The 16,347-nt window shown below is 37.4% G+C and overlaps 1 protein-coding gene across 3 annotated transcripts in view; it reads right to left on the bottom strand.

Moving 5' to 3' along the window:
• celf3b (cugbp, Elav-like family member 3b) overlaps window positions 1–16,347 on the bottom strand; it is a 56,486-nt gene that overhangs the window by 4,730 nt on the left and 35,409 nt on the right. Inside the window, exons 4-12 of one of the 3 annotated variants that reach the window (XM_056257885.1) lie at window positions 13,123–13,251; window positions 12,958–13,037; window positions 10,739–10,882; window positions 9,392–9,524; window positions 6,934–7,080; window positions 6,689–6,754; window positions 6,501–6,593; window positions 3,293–3,436; window positions 1,585–1,723 (exon numbers count right to left, since the gene is read on the bottom strand). In XM_056257885.1, coding sequence (XP_056113860.1) covers window positions 1,596–1,723; window positions 3,293–3,436; window positions 6,501–6,593; window positions 6,689–6,754; window positions 6,934–7,080; window positions 9,392–9,524; window positions 10,739–10,882; window positions 12,958–13,037; window positions 13,123–13,251 — 1,064 coding nt within the window. In that variant the 3' untranslated portion in view covers window positions 1,585–1,595. The remainder of the gene's footprint in view (window positions 1–1,584; window positions 1,724–3,292; window positions 3,437–6,500; window positions 6,594–6,688; window positions 6,755–6,933; window positions 7,081–9,391; window positions 9,525–10,738; window positions 10,883–12,957; window positions 13,038–13,122; window positions 13,252–16,347) is intronic. The other 2 variants (XM_056257893.1, XM_056257900.1) reach the window with 2 other exon arrangements.

Here is a 16,347-nt window from a genome sequence, read left to right as displayed (position 1 = left end):
AGTTTTACATCTTTAAAGTACATTTTAAATAATTTTGTTTTAATGATAATTTGTCGTGATTTACACTTTTGATGTATTGGCTAACATAATAAAACATGTCAAATATTTTAACTAGTGTTTTATTCAAAATTACATTTAAAGTTATTGTTATATTTGGTGACACTTTACAATAAGTTTTCATTAGTTATACCATGGTCTGGGTGAATACTCGATTCTGATTTCTGGTGAAACTGACTGTTTACCGTTCAAAATTAATAAATAAATGTGCTGGCTACATCAGCTGTGAGTAACCATAGCAACAGGCAGTCAAAGTACTGTATCTGTTTACAATTTATTGTCTCAAAACAAACATCTAGTTAGCCGTTATCCTATGCCTATCTGTGTTTCTTAATTATAGGTTAAAAACAAAAACGAAAGTGTAACGCCCATGGCTAGACAAGCCTAACTTACATGAAAAAAAATACGTTAACTTTCTGGCTCGTAAGTTAGCTAAACTGAAGGGCTCTCCGAGCTGAGCGGATTATAAATATCTCCGGTTGCTAAATAAACCGTCAGGTGTAACCAGGGAAACCAAGTTATTGTTTGTAAAAACTTTAGATTTCGATTGTGAAACTAAGTAAAATATAAACTAATGTTTTAAAAATGTGTTATTTGGCAAGTGACCATGGTATAAGCGGGTTAATGCCCTTCGAGGTGTCCATTGCCAGGTAATAATGGACCTCCGCTGCGCGTCGGACGGTTCACGCCTCGCCATCGTCCATTAATACCTGACAATGGACACCTCGTCGAGCATTAACCCTTACTTAACTACTTTATTAAACATGAACATGAACAGCATTTATTAATATTAGCATTTACTAAAGCATTATTAAAATCAAAAGTTGTATTTGTTAACATTCGTCAATGCACTGTGAACTAACATGAACAAACTATGAATGACTGTATTTTTATTAACAAACATTAACAACGATTAATAAATACTGTAATAAATGTATTGCTCATTGTTAGTTCATGTTAGTTAATGCATTAACTAATGTTATCAAATTAGACATTGACAACATTGACTCCCATTGTATGGAAAAAAATAAAAAAATACTATGGGAGTCAATGGTGCCCCAAAACTGTTTGGTTACTAACATTCTTCAAAATATCATCCTTTGTGTTACACAGAAAGAACAAATAAATATATACAAGGGTGGAACAACTTGAGGGCGAGTAAATTATGACAGAATTGTCATTTTTGGGTGAACTAACCCTTTGAGTGCAAACTGAATGTGAAGTATATTACTTCCCTAAAAAGTGTCTTTTTAAATGTGTGCTCAAATCTACTTCTTTTTCACAAGGGATAATTAACCATTTTATTCTTATTCACCTTTATAAGTATGTGTTTAGCATCCTTATACAGACAAACCCCTGCAGAACTCAAACCTCGTATCCACTCCTCGTCTCCCTTTATGCTACTTTTTTGTTTCTCCTTCATTTCATCTTCTCAGTTGTTTAATTCTATCCTCCTTTTGCATTCACTTTTAATAAACAGTAGATCTCTCTCTTTCTAAAGGTTTCAGAAAGTCTGTCCTCTCTTACCAGTCTCAGTCTCAGTAGGGTCTGTTGGCATCTTTTGGCCGTTTCAGCTGCACTTTGAGTCTTTTCATGCCGATCTGAAATCCGTTCATGGCCTGGATGGCCGTCTGAGCACTCGCTGGGTTATCAAAGCTCACAAAGCCTAAGAGAGAGAGAGAGCAAAGACAAAGAAAAATGTTCAGTGTCCATGTAAAACTCACCATTGTGATGCAAGAGTGCCGTGGGTGTTCGCAAGAGTGTTGCTATACAGTTGCTAAGGTGCTCTGATTGGTTGTTAGAGTGCACTGTCATGCAGCTGCTTGAATGTGGTAGTCAAGTCACATTTATCAATAATATAGTGCTTTAAACAATACAGATTGTTTCAAAGCAGCTTCACATTAATAAACAGGAAAATAACTAGGTAACACTTTGTTTTACAGAGTCCTTTTTACACGTCACATGTAGCTTGTAATTACTATAAATTGTGCATAATTACTGTACCATGCAACCAACCATAAACCAAACCCTAACCCTAAAAGTACATGTAGTTAATTAATAATTCTCTGTACTTAAAGGGTTAGTTCACCCAAAAATGATGTCATTAATGACTCACCCTCATGTCGTTCCAAGCCCGTAAGACCTCCGTTCATCTTCAGAACACAGTTTAAGATATTTTAGATTTAGTCAGAGAGCTTTCTGTCCCTCCATTGAAAATGTATGTACGGTATACTGTCCTTGTCCAGAAAGGAAATAAAGACATCATCAAAGTAGTCCATGTGACATCAGTGGGTTAGTTAGAATGTTTTGAAGCATCGAAAATACATTTTGGTCCAAAAATAAGAAAAACTACGACTTTATTCAGCATTGTATTGTCTTCCGGTTCTGTTGTGGATCCGCGTTCAGTGCCGCTGCTGACGTGTGTCTGGTGCGTCCGTGTATTCGGGTTCAAATAAATATGGCTGGGCAAAAAAATGCAAGTCTTCCTCTGTGTGGAAATCCTTAGACATGTTTGCGAAGATTGTTTTGTTTCCAGCGTGCGTCTCCCTCAGACTGTAGACGAAGCTCGGACGCACCAGACACACACACACACACCAGACACACGTCAGCAGCGTCTTACGTCAGCAGCGGCACTGAACGCGGATCCACAACAGAACCGGAAGACAATACAATGCTGAATAAAGTCGTAGTTTTTGTTATTTTTGGACCAAAATGTATTTTCGATGCTTCAAAACATTCTAACTAACCCACTGATGTCACATGGACTACTTTGATGATGTCTTTATTTCCTTTCTGGACAAGGACAGTATACCGTACATACATTTTCAATGGAGGGACAGAAAACTCTCGGACTAAATCTAAAATATCCTAAACTGTGTTCTGAAGATGAACGGAGGTCTTACGGGCTTGGAACGACATGAGGGTGAGTCATTAATGACATCATTTTCATTTTTGGGTGAACTAACCCTTTAAATGCATAATTACACTGTAACATGGACACTGTAAAATAAAGTGTGACCAATAACTGTCAATGTTGCAAAATTCATCAATTATTAACACACAAATCTTATTCCGCTGTAAAGCAGCTCTACCGAAGGCAATAGTGTCATTATTCATCTCAATTGAGTTCAGGTTTGGTTCTCATCCGATAGTTCAGTCAAATCGACAATAGGTCTATTGTGGACCAGAGTTTGAAGGTTAGTATTACGAACACATACGTTTTTCTCATTCTTACCGAAGCATTTGCTTTGATTGGTGGCTCGATCGACAAAAACTTTTGCAGAAATGACGTTACCGAATGGTAGAAACATCTGGAGCATTTCAGAGTCAGTGAACTCTTGAGGTAAATGGTAAATGAAGATGTTACACCCCTCAGGACCTGCATCACACACATTAGACTCAATGTAAGCTTTATAGACAGATATAATCATAATGAGAAACAGCTCACATGCAATGATTTATAAATATATATATATATCTTAAAAAAAAACAATGATTTGCCTCCATACCCTTGAGTAAAAGAAGTGCAATTAATTGTATTGAATGTGTACTTCAAATCTTTAAAGTATATTAACTGCACTTGCAGATAATATAATACTAATTAAATAAAAGGCCACTTAAGTGCACTTAAAGAGAGACACTTTCATGACTATAGGTGCGTTCCATTCGACCGTAAGTGGACTGCGAACCATCTTAAGTGAGATCACAATCCGAAGGGAGCACTGCAAACGGCGTAGGGAATAAGGGAACATCGATACATCACTTCATACGAAGTGGAGAGCAAAAATCACCAGTCTGTGTCACCAGTCTGAACTAACCATAGAGCAGAGCCGTTGGGAGAGATTTTGAACGGCTTTGCGATGGAGGAGTTTACATATACATTTGAGTATTCGTAAATATTGTTATTATACAAACTAGAGTATTTATGAATGGTTACAGTGATGAATGTTACATTTTCATAGTCTATTGTATGAATATGTAAACCAATTGAAAGTGCTGAGAAGCAGCTGAGGCGCTGTAATTTTTTTTATTTTACTTCATTTACCTCAGGAGTGTTTATGCAGCTGCACGTGGGAAAGAAAGCGCTGACAATTATTAAGACCATAGATTAAGAACACATTTATTCATAGTTCACTTCAACTGATATACCGTGTTCAGGGTGTAGTGAACACTGCGTAGGGACCCTATCGAATGGAACGCACCAGATGTTTCTTAACCCACTTAAGTGCACTTTTAACATGTGCACTTTGTAATAATAATTTTAAATCATTATGTTTGGTCGTGCTTTAAAGAAGTACACTTATTTTGATGTGTTGACTAACATAGGAAAGGACATGTAAAGTACTTGATTATAATTTTAACTGTAGTGTGTTATTCGATATTACATTTAAAGTTAATATATATTATAAATGTACTAAATTACAACTTCATTAGAACAAATATATTTAAATACAAGGCATACAAGTTTCAGTAGAAAAGGCATTCAAGTATATTTTAGTTTACCATAAATGCTTGTCAGTATAACCATATTTCAATTAATACAAGTAATTATGAAATTACATTTAAATATGTACTTAATTACTTAAGTGGGTCAAGCACTCTAAAAGTCCAGGTAATTTTAATTAATAAATTAAATATAAACTGAAACTGATACTTTTTTATTTAATTGCAATTAACAGGCATTTCAGTGTCCGAAAACAATACATTCAGTTCACACTCAAGTATGTTGTTTTAAAGTATATTTCCATAATAAGTACTTAAAAGTATGGTAAAGTGTACTTCTTTACAGGGTACAGTCTAACTTCTGAGGACGTACAAAAACACTGTGTCTGAAACCGAATACTTTCCTGCTATATAGGGCCAGATTTACGAACAGCTTGCTCCAGCGCAAACCCTCTTTTGGTGTTAAAAAAATAATGTCAGGATTTACTAAAGACACGCAGTCAAAAAATAGCTCTGAAAAGGCTGGACAGGGATACTTTTGCAGCTGACATTATTGCACATGCATTTGTAGGAGTTTCCATTTCTGACGCAAACGTTATGGGAGGAGAGTATTTAAATGAATCACGCATGGTGATTTTCTAAGGTTTGCACTTGTCAATTTACTGGTATTTGTGCCATTATTTACTGCTCAAAAAAAGCCTGTCTTAAACCAGACGCTAATTTGCGATTCTCTTGGTAGATTGTGTTGGTCATTAAGGAAATGATCCAGCGCTTTTCTGAAATTGCTCTTTCACACTAATTTGCCCTGTTCAGTAAATCTGGCCCATAATATGCATGGAACAGTACGGCAACAGTAGTATGTCAGAACACATATGTATTGTATGTCAGAACAGTAAGTGAAAAGCACCCGGATGACCTACTATTTCCGTGGAGATTCGATGGACACTTTACTATCCCATAAGGCCACGGGAGAGGATTTGTGGATGGCGGTGAAGCGACGCAACTGACGCCGTGAGTCACATAATAATGACAACCTGGCGGATGTAGTACGCACGCCCGAATTTCATTCAAACTACACACATTCAGACTATATAGAACGTATTTTGTATCATTCTGCGAAGTATGTTTTTAACCTCATGTGGTGTTCGGGTCAATTTGACCCGGAGAAGATTTTCTTTTTCCCGAAAATACTAGTTAATGTTATCGCTTTGGACTGAAACTTAGTGACTTTGTTCCCAAACGGTATAACTAAATCTCTCTCTTTTTTTTTCCAAAAATGACCGGCCTATAAAAAATAGCTTATAAGTCACTCATTATACCATATTTTCACCCAATCTTGGATTCAATCTTTTTGTCAACTTGTTCTCTTTCAATTAGGACTGGTTTTATATTTCTGTTTGCATCTGATTAATCGTGGGCCTCATTTATCTGAGAGTAGGCATCTCATTTTTTGAGTAAAAAACAAATAATTTATGAGTAAATTTGGAAATATGAAAAAAAAGAAAAAGAAAAAAATGGCTACTGTTGATCACACTAGTCTACTCTAATGTTTCACCAGGAATTTTGTTTTGAAACTTTTGTTTTGTAAAAAATATGGCACATAGTCACACTTGTGGTGTTCCCGGTCAAAAATGAACGGCCTATAAAAATAGATTATAAATCACTCATTATACCATATTTTCACCCAATCTTGGATTCAATCTTTTTGTCAACTTGTTCTCTTTCAATTAGGACTGGTTTTAAATTTCTGTTTGCATCTGATTAATCGTGAAAGAGAACAAGTTGAAAAAAAGATTGAATCCAAGATTGGGTGAAAATATGGTATAATGAGGGATTTATACGTTTTTTTTTTTGGGCCGGTCATTTTTGACCGGGAACACCACAGGTGTTATAGGGTTTTGAACACCACATGAGGGTTAAATCAAATCAATGTACTATAAAGTATGCAATTTTGGATGCAGTGAATATGTGCTTTTTTTTTTTAACAGGAAATGAATCACCTTCTCTCTGTTGCTGGGTTTGTTGCTGGGCAACCATGGTGGGTTGCTGTAGAAACGGCTGGCTGACCAATCCATACGCAGTCGGATAGGCTGCTGTGAAACACAGAGTTTGACACATGCTGATACAGAAAGACAAAGGCTGATCTGACACAAAAGCCTGTGCATGAGAGATGCAGCTGCTCAGTCACCTGTGTAATGCTGCATGCCTGCGTACGCCTGCTGGAGCGGATCTAACTGAAGAGCTGGACTCTGGGCTGGAGAGACCATGAGGACAAAGCATTTAGCATTTTATGAATACATGTGACTGGTTCCTGTGTATGCAAAACTCACCGCCAACATGTAAGAGGATTGTGGGTGGTTGATATGCAGTTGCTAGGGTATTCTGGCTAGTTGTTGTTAATTCAAGCCTTCCCAAAGCATTAGGGATTCTCACCTTGATATGGATGAACACCATTGGTGTAGATTTCCAATGCTGGCTGTCCATTGGCGGTTGCCGGGATTTGACTATAGCCGTTCACTCCCATTGGTGGAGGCAGAGCCGACAAAGGTGTTGCCGTAATAGTGGGAGGAGTGTTTGCACCTGTAGCCAATCACAGAGCAGCGAGGAGTTTAGACTGACAAGAGCGTTAAACACTGGCCCTGTCCTAAATGAAACCCTAAGCCTAAGTCTGATAGAAGTTTGCAGCAGAGCTCGCCTCAGTGCGCATCAAGGGCACATATCGATTGCAATTACGGTAGGCACTCTTCTGAAACCTAAAATGACAAACAGGACACCCTACGGTGGCACTCTTCATATTCATTTGCTGTCTTGTGGACTTACAATGGTCCACAAGACTAAGTGAATATGAAGAGTGCCATTTGGCCACTGAGCTCTTTGCATAAAGACCCTTGTGAAAAAGAAGTGCGCTTAATTGTGCTGAGTGTAGCTACTTCAAATCTTAAAAGTATCATTTTAAAAACTGTTCTTGCAGATAATATAGTATTAATGAAACATAAGTCCACTTAAGTTCACTTAAAGAGAGTACACTTTCATGACTATTTTTCCTAACGCATTAAAGTAGATTTTAAATCACTATGTTTTAATAATCTTTTGTCAAGAAGTACACTTATTTTGATGTGATGACTAGCATATCAAAGCACATGTAAATTACTTTATCATTTTAACTGTAGTGTTATTCGATATTTCATGTAAGGTTATTATATTTTATCATCATTAAAAATGTATAGGCTAATTATAAATATATTTAAATACATGACCTACAAGTTTTAATATAAATGACATTTAGTTTATAGAGTGTTAGTTTATATATTTCATAAATGTTTGTCAGTGTTCGGCAGTACGCCATATTAAAATTGATAGAGTTATTTTACAGTGGGTAAAAAAGCACTCTGCTAATTGCATTTTATATCAATTTAAACTATAATACATTATTTAATTGTTAATATTGTAAAGTAACATTTTATATTATAATGGCATTCTGATCTATTTCCTCAATCACAGATGGTTCTTTACACGTAGTAACAGTTCTATTAGAACCGTATCGTCCTGAAGAACCCTTTATATGCAGAAATGGTTCTGTGTGTTCATCTTTGTGTTTGTGTGTTTGTATGTCTTCTTGTTTTTCAGATCTGTCACTGTCAAAGCCTCCTCATTATTGATTTTCTGGAGCTCATCTATACCACTACACACAGACTGTCAACATACTCTCAACAGTAAATCATTTCTTTCTTAAAATGTCAATAAATTATAACTTTAAAAATTGTAACAATCATTTCCTAACAATCATGTCTTTTTCTCCTTTTAGTTTAACGAACATGTAAGTGTGAGCATCTCTGTTCAGTTAAGGATACTCATCTTCTCTTCTCCACAAAGTAAGTAACAGAGATATGGAATTTATGATCAATATTGTTCGATTTTTTTTTTATTTATGACTTTATGCCTAAACACACTCAGTCACAAAAAACATTAAAGCTACCCCATAACTTTATATCACCTTTTCCTTTTAACATAAAGGGCTCATACTTTTGCTAATTTTGGCCTTCATGAACATAATTGTTTTACATAATCAAATAGAAGAGACACAATGTAACTAAACTCAATTGTGTCACGTATCATAACCTCAACATCTGCAGAATGCCAGAAACTTCCACTCAGAATACACACACACATAATGAAGGACGTAAAGACATCATGTGGGAATGAGAAGATATTTCACTGGAACTTGGTCTTCATTACATCTATATCGTGTTCAGAGTCAAATGTATTCAGCTAACCTCTGTTGTTAGAGCACAGTCATATTTGCCACATTCACAATCTGCCATGTCAATAAAAAATAAAAGTACCTAATTGACACAACTTGCTGTTTTTTTTTTTTTTTTAAATGTAAAACCCAAATAGAGGCAACAAGATATAATAAGACCAGGCAGATAGATAAGAGGACTAAAAAACAATATTAATAAATAATATATAAAAATAATATTAATAATATTAATATACTAATATTAATGAAAATAAATATTGTTGTAATAAAAAAAGGTTATTTATAACACCATTAAGGTCCTATATAGCACTTTCGAAGCATGGTTCTTTATGGAAGCTCATGAGGGTTCGGTAACGCTTCCTTTTACAGTCCTGTTACCCATGTACATACTATGTACTTTTTATAGTAATTACAATTACTGGGTAATAACTAGGTACTAACCCTGAACCTACCCCTGAACCTACCCCTAACCCATGTACTTACCTTATATTAGCTTTCTAGGTAAGTACACGTAAGTACTGTACTGTGAAAGGAAGCGTTACCGGGGTTTCTACTTGTTGTTACAAGCCGACTGTTTATGTTCTTCAGAGTGTACTGTAATGCTGCCAGTAGGGTAATGGTGGTAATTACCAGAAGAGGGTGTGAGTGGGGTGAGGATGCCGTTTGCATTGAGAGCTGCCATGTGCTGCATCTGCAACCCTGCAACTGTGGCAACGGGTGACAAGTAGGCGGACTGTGCCGCCAGAGCCTGTTGCTGAACCAGCTGCGACAGACAGAAGAGAGAGTCAGTGGCTCAACCTCAACAACCTCAACAACCTCAACATGTGGCTGAGTCTTCAGTTCACTTGCCAGCTAAACCCATAATGACTGTCATTAGTAATGGAAAGGAAATGCAAACAACAGTATAACGGAGTACAGTATTGTGCAGGGATTGAGTAAAGCATACGTGAAATATTGGATAAAGGGCTTAAGCTATGAAGATTCATCATAAAAAAAGAAAAAGAAAACAATACTGATATTTGTAAAGATAATACTCCAAAGACTAAAATAAACAAACCACTTGAATATTCGGGTGTTTAAAAGTACTTTTGGCACAATGGACTAAAACAAGTTTTTTAAAACACACTCATTATTAATTTATAACAATGTCCAAAACTGTACAGGGAAATAAACAGGAACCATTTCATTGTAAAATTATTATTAGTATTGTTATAAAGGAAAAGCATACTGTATATACCTTTCAAAAATCTGGGTTAGTAAGATTTTTTAATGTTTTTGAAATACGTCTGTTATATGCTCACCACGGCTGCACTTATATGATCAAAAATATACAATAAGAACAGAAATATTTGACTTTCTATAATAAATAATTTTAGAAATGATTACTACGGTTTAAAATAACTGTTTTCTATGTGAATATATATTAAAAAGTAATTCATTACTGTGATGCAAAGCTGTATTTTCAGCATCATTACTCCAGTCTTCAGTGTCACATGATCCTTCAGAAATCATTTTAATATGCTGATTTGCTGCTAAAGAAACATTTCTGATTATAATCAATGTTGAAAACAGTGATACATTTTATCTTTCAGGATTCTTTGATGAATGGAAAGCTCAAATGAAAAGCATTTATTTCAAATATAAATCTTTTGTAACATTATAAATTACTTTACTGTCACTTTTGATCAATTTAATGTGTCTTTGCTAAATAACAGTATAACTCTGTGAATAAATGAATAAATGCAAACCTCAATTTAAAACTAACATCATTTTGCTAATTCTAGTATAATTATTATAATTAAGAATTCAGCTTTTATGTGCTCATCTTGCTACATGGAGAGACTGCATGACAAATTTCTACTTTAAAATGTGTCACTGGCACACCTAGTGAAGGAAAAGATTTATTAACCATAGACATGGACTAGAAAAATTCACTATACTGTGTGTGTGTGTGTGTGTGTGTGTGTGTTTACTCACTGCTTGTGTGTAGGCATTATAAGCATTAAAGTTGAGCGTCACTGGACTGAAGACGCCGAGCTGTGAGGCGACCTGCTGCATACGCCGAACACCTCGCTCTTTCTCTGTGTCTGCAAACTTCACCACCAGACTGGAGGAGGCGCCCTACAGACAGACAGGCAGACAGACAGACAGACAGACAGACAGACAGACAGAAAGAGTTAACCGCTGACAGGAGAGCAGGAGGAGACGCATGCTGCATCTCAATTCGCCTACTTCTACTATGCCCTTAGCCTGGGTTTCCCCATGCTGCCTTTGCGCAGCGCGATTTTATTCACGCTGCTAGGTAGTCTGGATACCATGGACCAAATTTTCGCCTCGTCTAGGGAACCAATCACAGAACGGGGAGGGAGCAGCAAGACGATGACGACGTCGTCTGTGCGACCCACCGAAGCAGTTTGTTTATACCTATGGATCCAACATGGCAGCAGACGCGAAGTTACCTTTCGATGCAGCCTTACGGCCGTTTCACACCGCAAGCGTGAGCGGCACTTGAGCAGCGCGTCAGCGTAACTAACTTACATCGTCACTGCAGCTGCAGACGCGCGAGAGTATTCACACTGGAAGCGTTTGTACAGTGTCACAGCAGCGGCTCCAAAGCTACATATATAAGCGAGCAATTCTTTACAAAGACAACTATACATTTGTTTTTAGAAGTTGGTCACTTATAACATTGATAGTCTTGAAAGTTTGTAATGGGGAGGTGTACAACATTCGCATATAAATGTTAAACAACCCAGAAAATGGCTCCAATCTATTAGTTTCAGTCATACTTTCGATATGTTTACAAGACTGCAAACTCCGCGGATAAAAAACAAAACACACAAATAAACCACACACTCGGGTTTGATTTGGGTTGTGCTAGCCTATGCAGCTGTCTCTGTGTTACATAAACTAAAAGAACGTTTATATAGAATATTTTCTGGCTAGTTCACTTTAGTTTTTTTTATATAATACACAACTTTCACCCAAACTGAATAATTAAAAACAAGTTTTTACCGGGTAGCCTAAATCTTCTATAAATATTTTTGAGTCTTTTTTTTTTTTTTTGATTTGCCTACTCAAGTTCTTGTTAAAACTCACTAGACATGCTTATTCTGTGCATTTTGGGCACTTTTTGTGTGATCATATTTATTTTTGTCCATCAAAAGTGTGCTTTCACTTTAATTGAGCGCTCCTGCTCGACGCTTACGCGCCGCTCCTGCTCCAGGTGTGAATGCACTCATTGATTAACATGCACGGCGAAAAAAATACGCGCCGCTCACGCATGCGATGTGAAACGGCCGTTAGATACACGCCATCGTGTACACATAAATCTCTGACCCATCGTCTTCTTCCTCGTCTAATTTCTGTCGCTCTGCATACGTCATCTGGTATAATTGAAACGATTGGCTATGAGCTACGTACAGGCACATTTGATAGACATTCTTAGCACCCAATAAACAGCTCTGGGCGTTCGTAAACCACGCCTCAAATACGAGAAAATGAACATGTGGTTCCCAGACCCAAGTCTCAATGAGACTTGGGTCTGACGTTAGCCAGGCTACTATGCCCTACAAGTATTTACTCTTTTTGTGAAGAAAAAGTACATACTTTTGAGTGTGTAGCAGAAGAGTAGACAAGCTTTGGGACATGCTATCACGTCATAAAATAGCGTCTTTAACGGTTGCTCTCTGTCGCTTAGTTACACGCATCCTGTCATGTAAACTGACCTGTCAATCATCAAGTCAAAGATAAAACCTCCACGTTTAATGTCATTTAATTAGCTACTGTATCGGATAGAAATGCAGTATCACATTGACCTGCCAGTCACGGGTCTTTCATGCAAAGACTCTCCTCATATTAATGCATAACAATGCGTTCATGTTGTTGTTGCAGATGAAATATAACACGGATAACATTACATAAATATATTTCATCACCTTACATGTTGATTATAAGTCACTCAAACCCCTTTATCTAAACCTCTCTACGTAACCATCGGTCACGCACATCCGCCATGTTTTGTAGTTTTCTGAACACTTTTTACTCGTGTTTGTAGTTCTGAACTGGCAGAAGGACTTCTGGCATACTCTTTTCAACATACTATGCTTTGGGACACACTTTTTTAAATCTCACATACTGTTTAGGATGGATAGTGTGGACAAGGAGACGCAGGGAATGAGAGGAGAGACACTCACAGGCAGAGTCCGGCTCCCGTGCAGACTGTTAATGGCAGACTGGGCCTCAGTGTGACTCTGGTACTTCACAAACGCACAACCTGTGAAAACAACATAAACATCAGATTGAGTTTGTGTTTGTTAACACACAGTCTCCCACGCATGTGCACGTGTTTGTTAACAGACCTTTGCTGGTGCCGTCAGGTCCTCTCAGCACGGTGCACTCATCGATGCTGCCGAACGGTTCAAACATCTTCTTCACGTCCTCATCAGACTGTTGCTTTCCCAACATCCCCACAAACAGCTTCCGGTCCTCTGAAAAGAGGGAGAGAGGGAGAAATGCTCATGATCAGTTATTCAACATCATGGACCTGACTTTATTAAACTCCAGGTTTTTGTGAAGTGTATCAGTTTAGTCAAGAAAGCCACAGTCCCGTCAGCCTCCAGCAGAGGGCGGGATGAGCCGACTATAATATGAACTCTGTGTGTGTGTGGGTGTGTTGTGTTTTGCTGCATTTACATTTTAAAAGCATTGATAGGGGCAGTTTAACAGATCTTTTTCACTGATGAAACATCCTTTTAGATTGTTGGTGATATTCAATATAGTCGATTTTATTCCAAATTTAGCAAACATTCTCACTCACAGGCCTGTAATTACACATGCAACATGAACATCTGCTCTACACTTTTCAAAATAAAGTTCCACGAAGAACAGCCATGGAAACTTTCCATCGCACAAAACTGAAAAATACTGCATCTACTGGAATATTGATAACTCATAAATGCTTTCTAGAATGGCAATTTATCTATGAATAATTTACTGCCATTGTGAAAATAACATGTAATCATATAATCAATAAAAAGTAACTGTAGTCTAATTACTGTCATTTCTGAGTTTTTAAGTTTAGTTTGAGTTGGACTCTTAACTTACGTTCACACTGTCAGTCCAAATCCGATTATTTGTGTATCCGATTGGAATCTGATCTCAAATGATTGACTGTCAACACAGTGTATCGCAACTGTTCAGATCTGGTTTTGTGTGTCCCGTGCCAGAAGAATATGTGCATACCATTTAGAGCTACACTGAATGTCGCATGGAGGGGTTTGCAATAGAGATGTTGTCTTATTTACAACATGAATAAAGGTGTAGCCTCTGCGCTGGACTACAGCGTCTTCTGAAGCAGCGGCAGAACCGGACGAGGCTTGTCTCATTTATATTGTCATTTTCTACTCGTCTTGCACTTTGCAACACAACCTTGTTTCTGTAGCGACATTCAATGTTTCCTATAAGAACGTCTGACGTTTATGTGTAACGTGGCGTGAGAAAGTCACATAAACCACGCGAAATCCGATCGTAGCGCTGAAACAGACTGAAACGTATTTCCAGAAATTCGATTTGAATAGAATTTCAAACCACATATTAATGTAGCTCTAAATGGATTTGTATTTCATGGGATTTTTTTTATTGTTGCCGTTCACACTTGTTAAAGGGGTAATATAATGGTACATGCACTTTTACAAGTTGATTGTACTGAAATGTGTGTTGGCAGTGCCTGTACACAACCATCATAAAATGATAAAAATCCATCCAGTGTTTTTGTTTTAATCTCCTTATATGTTTTCCCCTGCCTCAAATCGAGCCGTTCGATTTTGTGACGTCACACGCTCGGAAGCCCCTCCCACGATTGTTGATTGACAGCAGCGTTTCAACACAGACCCGCCCTCGCTCGTGAGCGAGCTGTCAATCATAGTCTGCGCGGCGCGGACCGGCGCGGTCATTGTTGATATGCTGGAGCACTGTCTATGAGCAGAATGGCGTCTAAGCGATTGTGGTGTTCTGTTCTTGGGTGTAATAACGAACACAGTCATTTTAATGTTCCTAAATCCGAACCGCTGAAGACGCAGTGGCTGAGTTTGTTTTCGAAGGGAATATTCCCCACGAGCGCCGTCAATGCTTTCATGTTTGCGCGAATCATTTCTCAGTGGACTGCTTTATAAAGGAGGGTCAGTATAAAGCTGGATTTGCTAAGAAGCTGCTCATGAAAAAAGGATCGGTACCAGATATTCGTGTTCCTGCTGAACCTCTAGAACAACTGAATTGAGTGTAACGTTTTGTTAAACTTTATATTAATATTTATATTAATCTTTGCAAATCGCTAGCTGCACGCTTCACAATGAATGCGTCTAAGGTTTACACTTAGGGTACATTACGGCATGTTTTCTATGTATGATGTTCTCAATATAATTCATAATCCCACGTTTATACTGAACAACGCGTTATGGTTATTGTGTTATTGTGTTACAAACGGTGTACGCACAGAACAGAGAGGCGGGGTGAGCAAAGCTCATTATCATTTAAAGTCATATGCACTGAAACGGCGTGCTGAAAACAGAGCTGTTTTTGACCAAGTAAAATAAGTGTTTTCTTACAATACTAATGAGAATTTGTAATTAAAGTATATTACAAACTTTTAATTTAGACCCTAAAGAATCATACTAGCTTGTACAAAAATGGCATTATATGACCCCTTTAAATCTGACATTTGCATTAGTTTCTATGGTTATTTATTGTTGGATTTATCTGCCACACCTGATTCTTGTTGTCCTCCCTTTGATTATCCTAAGCCCTGAGTTTGAAGAGTTCTTTGTCCGTTTTCGCCATTGTTTAATGGTTGTTCTTTTGCTGCGTGTTTGTATTCTGATTTCTAGAGAGTTTATATTGATTTAAGTGTTTATTATAATTAACTGCTGTGTTTAAATCCAGCCTCTTTTCATCCTTGACTCAACCACTGCTGACAGAAGATCGGACCTTAGAAAGTGTTTCTAGCAGCAGTTTAGATCCTTCTCAACTCACAGGGGGATCGTTCCCTCGAGGACTTCTTTGCCTGTGTGTGTTTTTACAGCCAGGACTATACTCGCAGACGAAAGCACTACATCATTTGGATTGAATTGTGTGTCATCATTTGGAATAAATAAATGTGTAATCATGAGGCTTGAATCCATCAGGGTGATTTGCGTCAATAGAGTCTGGTTAATTTCAAACAATAATTGTTTAAATGGCTTGCCATAGCTTTCTGATGGGACAGGGCCTTCCTCTCTTTGGATGTGTGCCTAACTGCTGGAGTTTCTCAATTTCACTACGTTATTCCCTACTCTTACATAGGCATTATCTTTAATGATATAAAGACAATAAAGATTGCTGGATAAAGATAACGTTTATTATTGATACTACTATCAGAAGATCGATCTTTAAAAGGAAAGCTCAACGTCTGAATTTTAATAGGCTACCAAGTTCAATCTGCCCTTCAGTTCCTGTCAGAGAGTGAAATACAGAAGTGTGGAGCCACTAACATGGATGTGCATCAAAAAATAGCATTAAAATAGAGCTTTGCATTTTGTTATACATTTATT

Source organism: Rhinichthys klamathensis, unplaced genomic scaffold (genome assembly GCF_029890125.1).
Source record: "Rhinichthys klamathensis goyatoka isolate OS25496 unplaced genomic scaffold, OSU_Roscu_1.1 h1tg000006l_1, whole genome shotgun sequence".
Classification (NCBI taxonomy): domain Eukaryota; kingdom Metazoa; phylum Chordata; class Actinopteri; order Cypriniformes; family Leuciscidae; genus Rhinichthys; species Rhinichthys klamathensis.
This window is presented reverse-complemented; position numbering and strand designations above follow the sequence as displayed.